We start from the raw sequence: 19,299 nt of genomic DNA on the forward strand, positions 1-19,299 counted from the left end.
AGAAGGCAGAGCAGGCAGCTGTGGGTGCCGCCGCCTGCAGCCACGCCTCTGCGCGCACCCCACTCCCCAGCCCCCGTCCCGCAGACGCCCGCGGGGCCTCGCAGCTGGCGGGCCCGGCCACACGCACAGCAGCTCAAGCCCTCCCGGCGGGCGCTCAGCGGGGCGGCCTGGGGGCGGCGGGAGGAAAGCGGGCCGCTTGACCAGAAGGCCGCACGCTGCAGTGCCGCGGCAGCGGAGTCCCTGACGGGCGTGGGAAAGCACCACCCCCTCCGACGTACGCGGGCTTCGGCTCCCACCGGGCCCCGCCCCGCCCCGCGCCACGTGACTGCAGCTGGGAGCGGGGCGGGCTGCCCGCCGGCGCTTCCATGGCAGCGCTGGGCGAAGAACGTTTCCGCTTCCGGCGGCGAGACGGCGGCTGGGCCTGTCCGCACGTAGGCCGCGCCCAGCGGCAGGCGGGATCGGTGCCCGCGCCGGGCAGGAGGAGAGGGCGACATGTGGCCGCCGCCGCTGCTCTGGCTCCTGGTGGGGCTGCTACTGGGTGCCCGTTGCGGGGAGGCTGCGGCGGCGGCGGCCCCCCTTCCTCCCCGGAGCGCCGCCGCCGCCTCCCCGCGCCCCACGGAGGTGGCCGGCGGCGGCGTCACGCGAAGCAGCAGTAGCCGCCTGGCCGAGGTGTCGGCGCCGCCCGAGCAGGGCCAGCCCATGACCCAGCGCGCCTTGTCCGTGCTGGTGCTGGCCAGCGCCGCCCTCATCGTCTACTTCGTGATCCGGACCGTGCGGTGAGGGCGGGGGCCGCGCCGGCTGGGAGCGCTGCCGCGGGGAGCGGGCGGGCGAGCGGGGGAAGCGCTGCTGCCCCCTCCGGGCCACGTGGGGAGGCAGCGCGCCGCCGCGGGGCCGGGGGCTGGCCCTGCTTCTGCCGGCACCGCGCCGGGTCCGGTCGGTTGTGTTGGCTGTCGGTGTCCCCTCGGCTCCTGGCTGGGGTCCGGCGAGCAGGGCTTGTCTCCCCTGCCTGCGGAGAGCGCCGCCGGCTGAGGCGTTTGGGAAGCTCCTGGTGCCGCCTCCCGGCCGCGTACGGACAGAATGATGCTTGGTCGGGCTCTGCTCACAGCAGTGATACCACTCGTCAGTGTCAGGACTTTCCTGGTGCTCTCCTGTTTTCTTCAAGTAGACTTGTCAATACTGACACCCATCACACCACCTGAATTTAATTTTGTACATTCTGTGGGTTGTCCCATTTGCAAATTTATGTCTCGCTGAGCTACCGAATTTGTCCATCAAAACATCTTTCTTCTGTGCTTTCCTTGTCAGTAAACTTCTCTATCCCATGCTTTCTTAAGAAAAGGGCCCTTAAAAAGCTTGTACTACCAGCCAATTGCCTTTATGTTTCTCACAGAAACTACTGACGGTGTAATTCTATGTGCATTTACAGTTAATTACAGTGTTTGTCACTGTGTTTTGTTGTCCTTGCAGTTTTACTTGCTCTCTTTCATGCTTAAACTGAACTCTTCTGGGCAAGGCCCAAATCTGTGATTATGCATAAAGCACATTCATTATACAGCAAGTTCTCTATGTACTTTTCATTGTAGTTAGGTATACTGGTGGTTAGTGTGTCCAGTACCTTCACCATTTATTCCAGAAAGGTAGTTGAAAGACACTGGTCTGTGTGGGGCACTTAATAAGACACGCAGTCCAAGTGAACTAGGATGTCCTGATTGCTCCATAGCTCTTACAGATCACTCTTGAGCAGCCTTCAATCTTATTTTCCGTAGAATACATATCTTGATGATACCATATCTTAAAGGAAATGGCATAATCTTTTAAGCAAGTGAAAATGGACAAGAGCACTTCTCAGTGTTCCATTTCCTCCTAAGAGGAGCCTGTTGGATTTGGAGTTCTGAGTAAAACTATGGAAAGGCCAAATAAATAAATAAAAGCCTCTCATTGCAGGAGCTGGAGAAGGAAGTTCTCATCTACTGCTGTTATTTTCTGGATAAGTGGCAATTATTTGATATTCTGTTTCTGGCAATAGGAAGGTTGCTGTTCTGCATTTGAAACTGGAGTGCTGTCTTCTGGGTGCTGTTGTAAACAAGAAGGTTAAACCTCATGTTATTCTGTAATTCTACTGCATATTCTGTAATTCTGTGGCATCTTGCTTCTGAAATTGGGAATACATGAAGCATATGCTTTTGAATTTGAACTTGTGGCTGAAATATTTTTAGCAATGGTTGTATAAGAAATTTAAGGTTTAGGTACAAAACTTCCATTTCCTTTTGCAAGATTTTCTTGGAAAGAAACCATATGTATTGTTATCAGACTTAAAAGCTTGAGGGCTTTTTGCAGACTTTTAACTAGGCCACCCACCTAGTGGATGAAGGGAAGATGGTGGATGTAGTTTCTCTGGATTTTAGCAAGGCTTTTGATACTGTCCCTCACAGCATCCTTCTGGACAAGTTGTCCAACTGTGGCATGAGCGGGTTCACGGTGCGCTGGGTAAAGAAGTCGCTGAAGGACAGAGCTCAAAGTGTTGTAGTGAATGGGGCTATGTTTGGCTGGCGAGCAGTCACCAGCAGTATTCCTCAGGGCTCAATTCTAGAGCCAGTCCTGTTCAAAATATTTATCAGTGATCTGGAGGCAGGATTTGAATGTACTGTTGGTAAGTTTGCTGATGCTACTGGACTGGGAGGTGCTGTTGACTCTCTTGAGAGACAAGAAGCCTTGCAGAGGGATCTAGATAGATTGGAGCATTGGACAATGATTAATGTCGTGAAATCTAGCAAGTCCAAATTCTGGATTCTGTACCTTAGGATGGAGTAATCCTAAGTATAACTTGGGAGAGGAGTGGCTGGAGAGCAGCCCTGCAGAAAGGTGTCTGAGGGTGCTGGTTGACAGCATGCTTGACATGAGTCTTGTCTTTAGTGATAGTCTGTCCTCACCTTGAGCACTGTGTGCAGTTCAGGGCTCCACAGTTTAAGAAGGATGTTCAGGTCCTTGGATGCATCCAAAGGAGAACAAGAAAGCTGGTGGAAGGGCTGGAAGGCATGTCCTGTGAGGAGCAGCTAAGAACTCTGGGTTTGTCTAGTTTGGAGAAAAGGAGGCTAAGGCTCACCTCATTGCTCTCTACAGCTTCCTGAGGAGGGGAAGTGGAGAGGGAGGTGCTGATCTCTTCTCCCTGGTATCCAGTGACAGGATGCCTAGGAATGGCTCAAAGCTGTATCAGGGGAAGTTCAGACTTGGCATGTGGAAACATTTCTTTACTGACAGGGTGATCAAACACTGGAACAGGCTTCCTAGGCAGGTGGTTGATGCTGCATCAGTGTTTAAGAGGCATTTGGACAATGCCCTTAATAACATGCTTTAACTATTGGTCAGCCCTGAATTGGTCAGGCAGTTGGACTTGATGATCATTGTAGGCCTCTTCTGACTGAAATATTCTAGTCTATTTTAACTTAATATACACACATCCTTCAACTTCATTTATTGGAAAGATCTGTAATTTTAAAATAAAAAAAAACATTTTTCAAGTTCTGGTGAAGACTTCACCTGGAAATCTAGCTACTCTGTTGAGATACCTTTAATCAAGGCTCTGCCTGATTCAAGAAGGTAGCGATCTCTTCCTTTATGAATTTTATACATTCTGATAAATCATAGAATCATAGACTCGTTTAGGTTGGAAAAGACCTTTAAGATCATCCAGTCCAACCATTAACCTAACATTACCAAGTCCACCACTAAACCAATTCAGGATAGAGTAATAATTAATTTCATGTTTCCTGGCTTTGTGGCTGGATTATTTTTTAATGAAAGTAAAACTAGAATAGAGTCATTAAGGTTGGAAAGGACCTCTAAGATTATCAGTCCAACTGTCAACTACTACGCCTACTAAACCATGTCCCAAAGTGCCATGTCTACACGGTTTTTGAACACCTCCAGGGATGGTGACTCCACCACCTCTCTGGGCAGCCGGTTCCAACGCTTGACTACTCTTTCCGTGAAGAAATTTTTGCTAATATCCAATCTAAGCCTCCCATGATGTAACTTGAGGCCATTTCCTCTCATCCTATCACTTGTTACTTGGGAGAAGACCTCCACCTCGCTACAGCCTCCTTTCAGGTAGTTGTAGAGAGTGATAAGGTCAACCCCTCAGCCTCCTCCAGGCTAAACAACCCCAGTTCCCTCAGCTGCTCCTCATAAGACTTCTGCACTAGACCTGTCAGCCGCTTCGTGGCCCTTCTCTGGACATGCTCCAGCACCTCAATGTCCTTCTTGTACTGAGGGGCCCAAAACTGGACACAGTATTCCAGGTGCGGCTTCACCAGCACCGAGTACAGGGGGACAATCACTTCCCTGCTCCTGCTGGCCACACTACTCCTGATACAAGCCAGGATGCTTTTGGCCTTCTTGGCCACCTGGGCACCCTGGGCTCATGTTCAGCCGGCTATCGACTGACACCCCCAGGCTCCTTTCCGCCGGGCAGCTTTCCATGTCCCTCTTCCTTTCTTACTAGAGACCCTTCCCGGCCTGTGGCGGGGCCCGGCCCTCCCCTCCGCGGCTGTGCCACCAGGAGTCGCTCTCGGCCTCCGAGCGGGGTCGTCGGGCCCCAGGCAAGTCCGCAGGGCTTTGCAGGCCGGGCTGCGGGCTTGCCGTGTCGGCGCCGGTGCAGAAGGGAGGGCAGCGCCTGTCCCCGCGGTGAAGTCCCCATCGTTCAACACCTGGGCGCTGCCCGGACTTGCTTCTTTTTATTATTCTAGGGGGCTTTCGCCCCCCGCCCTGCTCCTCCTGGGCGGTGTTTCACTGCCGGGATGCCTGCTCAGGGCGGCGCCCAGGGCTCCGTCCCTGCCCTTACCTCACAGCGGCATCCCTGTACGCGGGTCCCCACCGGGGCTGGGCTGCTCTGGGCTCCACAGGTGTGGGCCGGGCTGGGCCCTGCCTCTGCCGGCCCTGCTCAGGAGGTGATAAAGGTATGACTTTCCTGTTTTCAGAGCCATGTGACTTGGAAGATAGTGCCCTGAAAATACATTTTCAAGAAAATCTTGTGGAAACTGATGCAATTTTGCTAATGTGGCTAACACTTAAGTTTTCTCCATGTAGGAGATGAATTTTGGTTGGGAATGGTTATCCAACTATAGCAATCTCCCAATGACCTTCTCAAGTGGTACTGCTGACAATACAATTTGTCTGTCAGGTAAAAAAAAAAATCTTAATTTAATTTCTGGCTTTGTATGGCGACTTGTTGTTTGAACCCACAATTATAGAGGTTGGGCTGTGTGTGCCTCTCCTCTTGGTACACTAAGAAGCTTAGTTTGGGAGGCATTGTCGATAGTTGTCACAACTGAAATGGACAATCGCAGAGTGGCAGAGGCTGGCAGACAGCTCTGGAGATTGTCTAGTCCAATTTCCTGCTCACGGCAGGGTCACCTACAGCAGGTTGCTCAGCTGTTGCCCAGTTGAGTTCTGAATATCTCTAATGATGCAGATTCTACAACCTCTCCGGGCACCATGTTCCTGTGTTTTACCACTCCCACAGTAAGAAAGGGTTTTTTTTTTTTTTCTGTTGATGCTGTTACTCTTACTTGGTTTTCTCCAATCACATTAGTGCAAAAAGTTTTTATCGTCTTAGTCTTTTCTAGAGTCCCTTGGACTGGAGGTCTTACTTGCACAGGCTTGTTTTGCTGCAATAGCTAATTCTGCCAATTACAATAGAATTTTTTGACTCCTGCGGATTTTTATTGCGGAATATATCAAACTCCTTTTATAACAGAAGATTTGCAAAGAATAAAGTATGTAGCACCAAGATCATACAGCAGATCCATCAGAGCTAGAAATAAGAAAACTGAGACACAGTGATGCCTTTTTCAGTATACCAGTGTAGTTTTATTGCCTTTTTTGGTTCTTAGTTTTATTGCCTTTTTTGCTTCTTAGTTTTATTGCCTTTTTTGGGTCTTAGTTTTATTGCCTTTTTTGCTTCTTAGTTTTGGTACTTATATAAAATGCCTCACGTATGTGATTGCCCTTCATGATGCATAGAAAGGCTAAGGTTACAATTCACACGTCGTTTTGGTTTTTCTTCCTATTACTCTGTCTGGAGAGTTTTGGTTTTTTAACTTAAAGCCTGTTCCAGACGGAGGTCTTACTCTGTGTTTTTGTAGGAAGAAGTTCTTCAGTCTTTCTGAGGTGATGAGAAAACAGCTGTAGCAGATGAGGTGAAACAGCTTTTCTTCTTTTTAGAGAAAAGTATACTAGATAATTTGGCCTGCTAAGACAGACATCCAAAATATGTTTCAGTGTGAATCATGTATCGTGCTTCTAATTTAAAACAAATTTCTATGAAGTTATTTATAAGCCTGTTGAAGGGTGATTACTGAATATCTTTCACGGGTGTGAAATCTGTAGCTCACGCATGCCTTTCACAGAGGAAAGGCTCATTTAGATTGAAGTAATAACTTTATGAGAATACCTTTTGTAACGGACACAGCTCATAGTTCAGGAAAAATGAATTTAGTTAAAAATATGCATTAATGGAGAATGTGAATTAACTATACCTTATTTTGTAGCACAAGGTGTGAGAAAACTTTAGGATGGAACTTTCCCCGCAGTGGGTCAACTCTGGGACAGATAAAACTTAGTTCTGTCACACAGACTGTTACCAAACTCTTCCATGATATTTTTGCTGAGCTGTGAGTGTTTCCCATAACTTATCCACCTATTTGAAAGTAGTCTGTCTTTGGAACTATAAATCTGAGTTTCATTTTTGAGAAGGCATACACTGGCCCGTAAGTGAGACTTGTGTAGGTTGAGGTGATGGGAGAGCTGCAATTTCCTTGGCACATACTTCTCAGACTCCTCTAAAATACTGTGAAGCTGAAGGGTGGTGAGTTGGGGGGGTTGGTTTATTGTAGAGTTTACTAACAGTAAAAAGCTTCTAGTAGAAAGACACTTTACCTAAAAAGACAGGGTGATTAGCAATTGCTACTTTATTGAACTGATCTTGTATAAAGTGTTTGTGGCTTGCAGCAAGGGTAGTACCTTACATCTGGACAAATTAGGATAGTGCAATATAGCTTGTTTGTTCTCCTCTCATATAGGTGGAAATGACTACAGGAAAATGTAATTTTGTGCTAACATTTCTTTTTAGCATTTAGAGATGTTTATATGTTAAGCTTGCAGTTTGCAATGGGTATGCCATGTATGATGTGTATAATCCTGATAGAAATTCTGTATGTGTGTTTTGAGTCCTGGTCAGTCTTTTGTTAATCTAAGTAGTTCTGTTAGACCAGTGCTGCTGTATTTGGCAGTCTTCTTTTAAGAAAAAGTATTGCTGATTATGCCCCTAGAGTGGGACTTCACTCATGACACTAATACAGTCTGGATTTATCCTAGCCTTTTAAATTTAATTTAAGTTTCTTGAATTGGCATGGAGTGGAATCATATGACAGTAGAATGAGGAAGTCTTGAATGCTTTGGAAAGCATTTACACACTTGATGAATAGAACTAGCTTCTCTGTATGATTATTAGCATTGAAAAGCCATCTCGTTTGAGAAGAAAACCAAAATTTTTTTTTTTTTTTTTTTCCCCTGGCTAGGTTTTTCTCTAATGCATGCAGTGTTTTTTTCTTCCTTCTGGTAGTGTTTTTTTTCTTCCTTCTGGTACAGTTGAAGGACAGAGTAAGTTGTTTCAGGCTATGTTTACATCTCCCTTGTTCAGGATTTCCCTCAAAGAAGGTGAATGTTATTTGGAGACTGTTTAAGTTACATCACCTTAAAAGCAGCCATTATCCTGCAAATCCTACAACATTATATTCTACACAGAAAATACATGGAAAAGTCCTTGGAAAAATGTATTTTACACAAGTATTATGCTAAGTTAATTTTCTGGATGGAATTAAGGACAGGTATTGCTGTGACCCTTTTACCTGGTATCAGATTCAGGTAAGAATTGTGTTTGAACTGTCTTGTTGCTTGAAAGAAGTTTATGTCTTCTAAGTGAAGTAGTATTTGACACTGGAATACTGCAGTTTCTCAAGATATACCCTATCAATGTGTTGATACACAGAACTAACTAAAGGAGTGGTCAAGACTTTGTGTAAAAATGAAAATTTATTCATGTAAATCATTCTTTTTAATGATTCTTTTGCTACTGTTTGGTGCAGAAGTATTCAGAAGAGGTTTGTATTTGGTACACCAGATGAGCATTCAAAAAACTTACAGATACGTAATTGAGAATACCTTTTTGTACAAGGAAGTTCTGGGATCTAAACCATCTAACTGCCTGAGATTTTAAGATTTTGAGATTTCTGTCAGCAGTCAGTTTTGGAATTGTATCCTCCCCAAAAGAGGTCACATGTTATGTAGTGACTGGTTTTCACCTTAGTCTGCGGGTTTTTTTTCACTCTTCCCACCTTCTCAGGTCCCTTGAAGTTTTATTTTTCTTTAGTCACTGGATGTTCTTTAAACTTGACCTGTTGTTTTGCTTCAATTCTCTCTTTTTTTTTTTTTTTTTTTATACCAGCATTTCTTAGTTTTCTCTTATTTAGCTGTTGTCTTGGCTTAACAGTCTATTATCTATGCCATCTCTGATGTTACTCAGATAATATCTGTTTATATTTGCTTGTGGATTCCTCTACTGCTGTTAGCTATGTTTGAGGGGGGATTGGGACTGAGCTTGTAGAAATCTAACATTAACTTTTTATGTACTTTTAAATCCACTTTCATAACTTTATCTTACTAGACCCCAAGGTATCTGTAGCAACTACAGAGATAAAAATTATCCCTGTTAAGTTCATGAGAGGCATAGAAAGCACTACTGACTTTAATGAAATTGGGATTTTGTCCTAGGTTTTCTTCCTAAGGGTCACAGGGTAAAATGTTTTAAGCTTGTTTTTGTTAACACTCAAGACAGTGCTCTAGTGTCATAGTTATGACCGTACATGTGTGTTTCATGAGCGTCTCCAGTATCCTTTGAGCCTTAGTCTTTTGCCTAATCTATATAGAGAAAGTTTTCATGTCACATGTAATTCTTTTATCCCTTTGTCAACAGCATTCGTTTGAATACAGAAATTTGTGCCATCATTGTGATAAGGTTTTTTGTTTTGGGTTGTTTGTTTTTTTCTTTTTTCATTATGTGCAACCTGGACATTTGCAATGACTTAGGTTATTCTCAACTCACAGTAGCAACTCACTCTCTTTTTTACCCCATTAAGTAAAAAAAGTAAAGGATATAGTGAGATTCACAGAAATACTGACTATACAAATAGCAAGAAGTGCCTTTCCTTCATTTCCTATTTTATTTGTGTTCAAAATAATTTCTAGTCTGTTAGAATGTCCATGAATGCTTGTCTTAGTGCCAATTGCTTAGCTTCTATCTGCTTTAGTAAAAACAAAACAGAAGACACAATATGTATGCAACAGCCATATTTTTCATCACACTTCCGTCTTAAAGTTCTGGAATTTTCTTCTACTTCGTGCTTTGAAGTATACAACTTCTTTCTGTGTTGAGGACTAAAGGCCAGATGAAATGAAGGAAGAAAACTGAGCGACCTTTCTCTTGAACAGAAAGGTGAAATTTGCATCTTTGTTATTAGCTTTCACTTTAAGCAATGAAGTTTGGCACTTTGAGTTGTGCTAAGGCACTTAAATGCCTGGCATAACAGGTGCTGCTGTTTGAAATCATAGTTGAGGGTGGAAGAAATAATCATGCTGATTACTTCTTTTTACAATATCAGAAGTTGGAGCACTTTGAAGAAAAGCATGTATTTTATACCTTTTCCATTCTAATAAGGCTACATGTGCTTCTCAATTCCAAAAGGAGATCTAATTCACTGGAGTGTAGTCTAAACCAAGGCTGGATGCTGCTGTGTGTTCTTTCAAAGTTACCCTGCTGTGAAAAGGTGAATGCTTTTCCAAGTTGCATATTAAAAAAAATTCTTCAAGCACACCAGAGTTCGGGACAGAATCTGAAGCCGACAAGCACTTCAAGCACTTCTTGACTTCTTCAAGTCTTAAGGGCGCAGGAGCGGGCTGTTCCCATGTGCTGTAAGACCAACCGGTGGGGAAGATGACTGGCCTGGCTGAACAGGGAGCTTTTGGTGGGACTCGGGGAAAAAAGGAGAATCTACCGCCTTTGGAAGAAGGGGCAGGCAACTCAGGAGTAGTACAGGGATCTTGTTAGGTCATGCAGGGAGGAAATGAGAAAAGCAAAAGCCCAGCAAGAAGTTAATCTGGTCAATGCTGTAAAAGATAATAAAAAATGCTTTTATAAGTACATCAACAATAAAAGGAGAGCCAAGGAGGATCTCCATCCTTTGCTGGATGTGGGGGGGAATATCATCACCAAGGACAAGGAAAAGGCTGAGGTACTTAACGCCTTCTTTGCCTCTGTCTTTAATAACCAGACCAGTCATCCCCAGGGTACGCAGCCCCCTGAGCTGGAAGACAGGGACAGGGAGCAGAATGCAGCCCTCATAGTCCTGGAAGAAGTAGGTAATGACCTGCTACAGCACCTGGATGCTCACGAGTCTATGGGGCCAGATGGGATCCACCTGAGAGTACTGAGGAAGCTGGCAGAGGAGCTTTCCAAGCCACTTTCCATCATCTATCAGCAGTCCTGGTTAACAGGGGAAGTCCCTGATGACTGGAGGCTTGCAAATATGATGCCCATCTGCAAGAAGGGCTGGAAGGAGTACCCGGGGAACTACAGGCCTGTCAGCCTGACCTCGATGCCGGGAAAGATTATGGAGAGCTTCATACCGAATGAACTCAACAGGCAAGTGCAGATCAGCTGGGGTATCGGGCCCAGCCAGCATGGGTTCATGAAAGGCATGTCCTGCTTGACCAACCTGATCTCCTTTTATGACCTGGTGACCTGCCTGGTGGATGAAGGAAAGGCTGTAGACATCATGTACGTGGACTTCAGCAAAGTCTTTGACACAGTCTCCCATAGCATTCTCCTTGGGAACCTGGCAGCTCATGGCTTGGACGGTCGTACTCTTCACTGAGTAAAAAACTGGTTGGGTGGCCGAGCCCAGAGAGTAGTGGTAAATGGAGTTAAGTCCAGTTGGTGACCGGTCACAATCGGTGTTCCCCAGGGCTCTGTTTTGGGGCCAGCCTTGTTTAATATCTTTATCAATGATCTGGATGAGGGGATTGAGTGCACCCTCAGCAAGTTTGCAGATGACACCAAATTGGTGGTGGAGTCACCATCCCTGGAAGCGTTCAAAAAACAGGTAGATGGGGCACTTTGGGACATGGTTTAGTCTAGTTTACCCTTGATTGGTTTAGTGTGGCCTTGGTAGTGTAGGTTAATGGTTGGACAGGATGATCTTAAAGGTCTTTCCAACCTAAACGATTCTATGATTCTATGACTTGTGTTACATCTCTGCTATAGTTTTGTTGAGTTTCGCTCCGATTTGATCTGCTGTTTTATAGAGAATATGATAGCAAGACATTTTTTTTCTCATTGTAGGATCTGCTAGAAGTACATTTTTGCATGTATTTTTACCTGGCTCTTGCATTAGGCTTCTGATTAGGTAGCAGCCATTAATCTGCCTGTATAGACTTTTTATATTCACTGCAGTAATTCTGTACAAAACTACAGGTGACATTCTTGTTGGCCTTAATCATTTCATGTAAACCCTTGACACTTAGAATTGTCTGACCTCTGAATTTTGTAGAGCTAAGTGTGTACGCTTTACATATACTAATTTTTTTTAAATTTATGATAAGTATCAATATAGCTGTATTTTAAGGGATAGTTTTCTTACACTGTTGGAATAGAAAGTAGAGAAGAATTTATGGAACTTAAATGTTTTAAAATACATTTCAGGCTCAGAAGACGAAACAGAAAAACCCGAAGATATGGAGTTTTGGATACAAACATAGAAAACATGGAGCTGACCCCATTAGAGCATGATGATGATGATGATGATACAACACTATTTGATGCCAATCATCCTCGAAGGTTTGTATATAGAAGCTGAATGTACTTCTAGCAACAGAAGTGAAGGAGTATGGATGATAAGCAGTTTCACTGAGAAAGCTCACTACTGTGTTTCATATGCATGTAGTTGGAGAAGGGATGTCAAGATCACTTGAATTTTAAATGGGCAAGAATTTAGTGGGCAAGAAGATAAACACCATTTGTCTTCAGCATGTGATTCCAGAGAAATGGAGAGGAAGGTAGGATATTTTTGTTACAAATACAGTGTCATTATTGAAGCTTGTGTTAGAGTTGACAACTAGCTTTTACCTTTCTCTCTCTCTTTTTTTTTTTTTTTTTTTAAATTTTGGAGGTTCCTCAGCTTTTTCTGTGTATTCTCCTCTATGAGTTCTGCTTCCAGCAGCTTCATTGTGCTTTCTTGTTGCTGAAGTAGTCAGCAGTTAGTTGATGAGGATCCAGCACCAAGTTTTAGTTTTGGTAGTGCTGTGTAGAAAGGTTCATGTTCTTAAGTCACTCCCTGAAACTATGTATTTGCATGAAACTTTTGTTATATATCCTTACTGTCCTTACACTTAAACATTATGAGAAATTCAAACTTAAACTTACGCAATTCAAACTTTAAAAAAGTTTTCCTTATTGAGTAATGACATCACACTGCACATGCAAAGACATAGTAAAAAATTTGATAGAATTGTCATAGTGAGGACTACTGTCAAGTATCAGAAGAGATGAAATGATGAATTCTGCCAGTCACAGCAAGTAATTGATTCAACACTGTTTAATGTGAAACTGAATTAAAGTCTCAAGCAAAACAATTCAACAAATGCAATACATGATGTCTTGAATTGAAAGTGTTGGAGCAGTAAGTCAGATGTTCTGCTCTTTATTAGGAAACAACTTTGGATGCAGTTCTGGAACTTGAAGTGAAAGGTTCAGTTAGGGGGATTCATTAGGGGGAATCTTTCAGTTTAAATTTTTTTATAAGTCAAAGTTGCTCTTTCCTTTTTCTCTCCCCCATACACTAGAAGAAGCTAGTTGGAATATCTCCACTTACCGCTTCTCTGGATTGGAGAGTCACGTGTCACTTATGGTTACTCCATGTTCCTACTTGTTCCAGTATAAATTATGCCTATTATGTAATAGGTAATTGTCACATTATATCCAGGAATTCCCTTTATGTCTTACCTAGATCTTTTAAGTTCTCTTGTAACTCAGCATACTTACTAGACTTTGAGGTATTTGATGACCAGTTAACATGATACTTCCTCATAAACGTTTATTTGCAGGAGTATCAAGTAACCTTGTTACTAGGAATGAACATGATAATATGGCTAGTCCTCATTAACAAACAGCCTTATACAATTAACAACTGTGTTGTATTCATGTTCTAGAGGTTACTTCATACTTTTACATGCTTATTTGGAAATCAAGCATGGTTCTATTTGTTAAACTTCAAGGACCTGAGTATGTCTCAAGCAGTATTTTATCTAAAGGGACTATACTATTAATATGTGAAATATGTATAGGTATTGTGTCTTTTAGTGCAGAGGAGGCTGTGTTAATAAGTGGTATTGAAATATATGTCTTATGCATGTAGATAGGTGTTCTGATTTTTTCAGCTGCTTATAATTACTTCCAGTTTACCTGTTTTGGAAATTGGGGGGGGGGGAGGGGGGTGGATTATACTAAGCTTTCCAGACACTTAAATGGCAGCATGTGTCTTTTAACCATATTCTTTTAGAATCATGGAATCGTTTAGGTTGGAAAAGACCTTTAAGATCATCCAGTCCAACAATTAACCTAACATTACCAAGTCCACACTAAACCAGTTAAGGGTAGACTAGACTAAACTATGTCCCAAAGTGCCACATCTACCCGTTTCTTGAACACTTCCAGGGATGGTGACTCCACCACCTCTCTGGGCAGCCTGTTCCAATGCTTGACTACCCTTTCCATGAAGAAATTTTTCCTAATATCCAACCTAAACCTCCACTGGCGCAGCCTGAGCCCATTTCCTCTCGTCCTATCACTAACTACTTGGGAGAAGAGACCAACACCCACCTTGCTACAACCTCCTTTCAGGTAGTTGTAGAGAGTGATAAGGTCTCCCCTCAGCCTCCTCTTCTCCATTCTAAACAACTCCAGTTCCCTCAGCTGCTCCTCATAAGGCCTGTGCTCCAGACCCTTCACCAGCTTCGTTACCCTTCTCTGAACACGCTCCAGCACCTCAATGTCTTTCTTGTATTGAGGGGCCCAAAACTGGACACAGTATTCCAGGTGCGGCCTCACCAGCGCTGAGTACAGGGGGACAATCACTTCCATGGTCCTGCTGGCCACACTATTCCTGATACAAGCCAGGATGCTGTTGGCCTTCTTGGCCACCTGGGCGCACTGCTGGCTCATGTTCAGCCTTCTATCAGCCAGCACCCCCAGGTCCTTTTCAGCCAACCTACCTTAGTAGGTTGCTGTCTAAATTTAATTCACATTCTGCAGATAAATCTAAAATTCCTAGCTTGACGCTTACTATGTATTAAGGTAAACAAGATTGTATTTTTGAAGTCTGAAGCTGCAAAACCACCCCAAAGTGTCAAAGTGTTTGGGTCTTGTTTCTTTAAACTTCTTTGCATACCTTAAAACAGAAGCAAAGAAAACTCTAGAGGGAAAGTTCACTAAAATAGTATCAGAGGTTTTCAGAGGGCGGATTTCTCATTCTCCCCTGTATGTTTCTAAACACTTCAATTTGAGGGAGAAAAAATTTCATTCAGGTACTTTATTGTAGAAGTATCTAAGATGCAAGTAGTTCTAAATTGTTACAAATCCATTTTGCAGCTGCTTATGGAGTAACCAGAGTATGTAAAGAAGAGAGATCCTGTTCTTATCTGGTTTACATACTTCAGTCATTTCATTCTTGGGTATTTCATTCTTGTCCCTGACAAGATGTATAAGGACGAAACAAAAGTGAAAACAGTAAGAAAAGAAGTATGGTGTCATGGTTTAGCCCCAGCCAGCAACTAAGCACCATGCAGCCGCTCGCTCACTCCCCCTATCCTGATGGGATGGGGGAGAGAATCAGAAGAGTAAGAGTGAGAAACACTCCCAGGTTGAGATAAGAACAGTTTAATAACTGAAATAAAGGAAAAGAGTAATGATGATAATAACAATATAATAATGATAATAATATACAAAGCAAGTGATGCACAATGCAATTGCTCACCACCCACCGACCGATACCCAGACAGTTCCCAAGCAGTGATCACTGCTCCCCAGCCAACCCCCCCCCCCAGTTTATATACTGAGCATGACGTCATATGGTATGGAATAGCCCTTTGGGCAGTTTGGGTCAAGTATTCTGGCCGTGCCCCCTCCTGGCTTCTTGTGCACCTGGCAGAGCATGGGAAGCTGAAAAGTCCTTGACTAGCATAAGCAGTACTTAGCAACAGCTAAAACATCAGTGTGTTATCAGCATTCTTCTCCTACTAAACCCAAAACACAGCACTATGCCAGCTACTATGAAGAAAATTAACTCTATCCCAGCCGAAACCAGGACATATGGTTTAGAGTGAGGTCCTTATTTTTATTTTACTTTTGCCTTTTTGCCACACAAACATGATAGGGTGACACTGAGTTGTATATATGCTTGTTAATCGCCTGCCTATCAGTCTAAAGAGATAAACCAGAGAATTTCTAAAATCTAAATAGGGCTGTACCAAGTATCTTGTATATTTCTATCATGGTTATTCAGTCAGGTAGAGCATTCATTCCCCTTCAAAATGTATCTTGGACACTCACACTCAATGAAGTGGTTGTCTTATGGATTGCCCTACCTCTGGTCCCAATAAGGATTTTGACAAATTACATCCTAAATTAATGTTTTTGCCACTACACTTGCTATGGTTCTATGGTTGAAATTAATTTAATTTATGATCAATAAATTAATTTACATTCAGGCAAACTCTTTATAACTATAGACAGCAGGCTTTGAACTGCATTTGCCTTTAACTGTGATAACTACAAAAAAAAAAATCACATTATTAGTGGTGTAGTTGGAAAAAAACCAAAAAAGCCCCCCAAACCCCCTTCCCAAACCCCCCAAAAACCCCTGTCCTAATTTCCAAATTCTCAGTCTTTCTTTAAATTGAAGTACTGCAGCAAATCATCTTTTAGTTTAGCTATACCAGGCAATTTGGAAGTATTTGAAAGTAGATTACTGATCCAGACCATTTCACAAATAGTCCTTTGGGTGACATATGGACATACGGGACAAACAGTTTGAATACATTAGTAGTGTTTCATTTAGCTGATGGCGTAGCTATTGTAAGACAAATCAAGTATTTATTTTAATAGATACAGTTCCTCACACACTGTGTATCTTGTTGATGAAAGAACTTCTGCTAGATAAGTAGTATTTGATTTTAAAAGCATCAGCTTCAGCTGGAAAAACAGTGCATGATGTTTTGATCTAAGTCCAAAGAACCCTGAAAAAGTGGAGAGAGAAGTGGCATGTAATGTTTGAACATGTCATAGTCTGGAGTAAATACATAGAGTGATGTAACTTGAGGCATGTGTAGGCATACCTTTATTTCTGCCCTATGGTGCTGCAAAATGACCTCAAATTTGATGTTTGCTCACAGAAGAGATGTTAATGTCAACGTCTCAGTCAAATTGCAAGAAAAGTAATTGTATTGGGAGTAACTGAGTGATCTAACCAAACTTCATTTCAACACGTTTCTGTTAACTTGCTGAGGAAAACTGATTAAATGGATCAGAAGTTATACCTTCAGCAGATAATAAAGGAATAAGATGCTACTGTTGTTTCAAGATAGCACAGAAAGTAAGCGCTTGAACTATCAAAATCATTGTTTTGATATTGGGAGCTTGAGCAAATAAGGACTCCGGTTATGTTTAGTCAATAATATGAATATACTCTACTTAACGTATATTGAGAGCTTGCTGTGTTCTCCTTTATGGGGAGAAGGTCTCAAAATTTTAAAAGTTACTTTTTATCTTGAAACAGTGTGTATAGGAGGAAAACAGTGCTGAACAATGTGAATGCACTCCACAAATCTCTAGAACAGCTTGATAAAATGCTGTCCAAACTTTGCAAAGCAATGGCATTGCTGGGAGGGAAGTTTGAAAACTAACGTAGAGTACCTTTAAAAAAAAAAAACCAAACCCCAGCCTTAATTGGGAACGTCATTTTTCAGTTAATTTCTTTCCCTTTGTTTCAGCTAAGTCTTTTGCGTATGCGTTGAAGGTTAGTAATCAGTATTCGTATCACTGCTTAACCACGAATGACCAAAGGGAGTACAAAATGCATAAATCTAAGAGTCGCTGAGGACAAGTTGATGATAATGATACTCAGATATTCTCAGGAGATATTATTACACTTTGTCCTGACATTTGCAGTAATTCAGAGGTTTGGTTTTTTTAAGGTAGCACAAATACGCAGTCAGGCTTGGAGCAACTAATTAGGGAACAAAGAAGAGAGGCTTTTAATCGGTTTTGAGTTTAGTGCTTTGTTAAGTAAATCGCAGTTGCAGTTTTGCTTAACTATAGTCAACAATCAGCTTATTAAGTTCATAAGTTTCTTACCCTCATAACTCATAATGGAAGGCACTGAAAAACTAAAGGCTGTTAACAGGAAATTCTAATCTACATGTTCTGGGGAGTTTATATACATTTGTTATGGACAGCAAATTATATAGCTATTGTTTTATATAGAAAATAGTTGTCTTTTCTCCTTCTTTCTTTATGACCTGTTAATAGACTGCAGTTGTATGCGGTCTGCTTTCGTTTTTCTTGACTAAAACAATCAAGCTTTTTTTAAGGTGATGCTTGTTTAGGGTTAGCTGTTGACTCTTTCCAAAGCTAGGCAGAGAAACTGACTTCTTTCTGGAAGTCAGCATAGCAGTGTTAATACACTGGTGTGCTGATATGGTTATTACTTCAAGTGTTGTTGATGTTTTCTTTCAGAGCTATATGAAAAAAAGTCCACAGTGTCCTCTGTTTTAACATAGATGCAATTTAAGTGTACTCCCACTGTCATCATCAGCCATGTGGCTAGTCTGTGTACCTCTTCAGTTTGGGGCATCTTACCTGAATGGGATGTTTTAGCCATTTTGTTCAATAGCATACTATTACATGTCAAAGGTTGAAATTCTAACCCTTGGTTTCTCACCATGCAACTTTGCCTACATGTCAACTGAGGTACAGTATCCTAATATCACATCTTTGTTTTTCAAAGGTATATCAATAGTAGTTTACAATCCTCATTAAATCTCTTTACACACATACTACTTGCTGCACTGCAAGGCACAAGGAAAAGCACTTACTCCGTTTTTGATAGCATTCCAGTTATGGAATGCTCCAAAAGTTACCAAAGTTTGAACAGGACCTCAGGAGCCTTGGAAATTTAAAAATACATCCAACATGGTAAAAACCCAGTTCTTTTGTAAGTGAGCTGTCACTCTTATTTGGGAGGTTTAAATGAATGGAGTCTTATGGCACTTTGCTTCACAGTAATATGGTAACTACGAGTTTTTACAGGCAAATTTAATAGCAAAATGTTATATCTCTATGGGTTTTTTTGTAATGTTTGGTCTTCAGAAATGTAGGCTAAAGTTCCCCTTGAAGCAGGGCATTTCAGATTAATGCATCTGTTTGTTCTGTTTTAGAGAAGTACGTGCCTTTCAGTGAAAGAACTTAATCTTAGAACCAGAGAAGGAGACTGCATCATGGGAGGAATAAGAAGCAAGAGGGTATGCAAGTTGGGGGGGACTAACTTAATTTGTGTATATTATGGCATCCTTAATTTGTTGCAATAATACTGTACCAATTTGTTGTACCTTTTTGTATATAGAGGATTCTAAATGTAAAGCGTACGGAGAGAGAGAGTGCTCTAAAATGAAAACCTATTTGGAAGGGAGATTACTTTTGAAACAGGGTATTTTTTGCTTGTTACAAATCTTGTATGCCATAAGTGTGGTATACACCTTTTCTACAGTAATCTGGAATGTTAACAAATTTTTTTGCTGATATTAAATTGTACGTAAACATAGCCTCTGTGGACTCAGAATTTGTTAGCACTTGGTTTTAGTTGAGGATATGCTTTATCCTTTACAAATAAAAAGCCAAACTACTGCCTTTTGTGTTGAGACTTTTTTTTAAACTGAATTAATGTGGTTTATGTAAATTTTAGGGAACAAATAAAAACTGTTTATGATGTTCCTAGCATTTAGCATGATACTTCAACACTTTATAGATATTAATATGATCTTGTAAAACACAGTAGTGCAACATTTTTTTGCTGTTAAGAATACCGTTTACAGCTATTGACAACTGACTACAACTGACCTGTGTATAAATGGGAC

At 42.1% G+C, this 19,299-nt stretch overlaps 1 protein-coding gene across 1 annotated transcript; it reads left to right on the plus strand.

Annotated features, from left to right (window-relative positions):
• The first annotated feature begins 492 nt into the window (after positions 1 to 492).
• On the plus strand, positions 493 to 19,024 carry FAM174A (family with sequence similarity 174 member A). Its single transcript, XM_075727105.1, has 3 exons — positions 493 to 776; positions 11,816 to 11,950; positions 18,604 to 19,024. Exons 1-3 carry the CDS (start codon positions 493 to 495, stop codon positions 18,623 to 18,625), a joined length of 441 nt encoding a protein of 146 aa, XP_075583220.1. The 3' UTR covers positions 18,626 to 19,024.
• The last annotated feature ends 275 nt before the right edge of the window (positions 19,025 to 19,299 follow it).

The sequence above is a fragment of the Pelecanus crispus genome, chromosome Z (genome assembly GCF_030463565.1).
Source record: "Pelecanus crispus isolate bPelCri1 chromosome Z, bPelCri1.pri, whole genome shotgun sequence".
NCBI classification, from domain to species: domain Eukaryota; kingdom Metazoa; phylum Chordata; class Aves; order Pelecaniformes; family Pelecanidae; genus Pelecanus; species Pelecanus crispus.

What these genes read in the sequence shown, in the direction of transcription:
- FAM174A (XM_075727105.1), top strand. Translation starts at nt 493, where the DNA reads ATGTGGCCGCCGCCGCTGCTCTGGCTCCTGGTGGGGCTGCTACTGGGT. An exon ending in TTCGTGATCCGGACCGTGCG is followed by an intron (nt 777 to 11,815) that starts GTGAGGGCGGGG and finishes AATACATTTCAG; the next exon opens with GCTCAGAAGACGAAACAGAA. An exon ending in GATGCCAATCATCCTCGAAG is followed by an intron (nt 11,951 to 18,603) that starts GTTTGTATATAG and finishes GTTCTGTTTTAG; the next exon opens with AGAAGTACGTGCCTTTCAGT.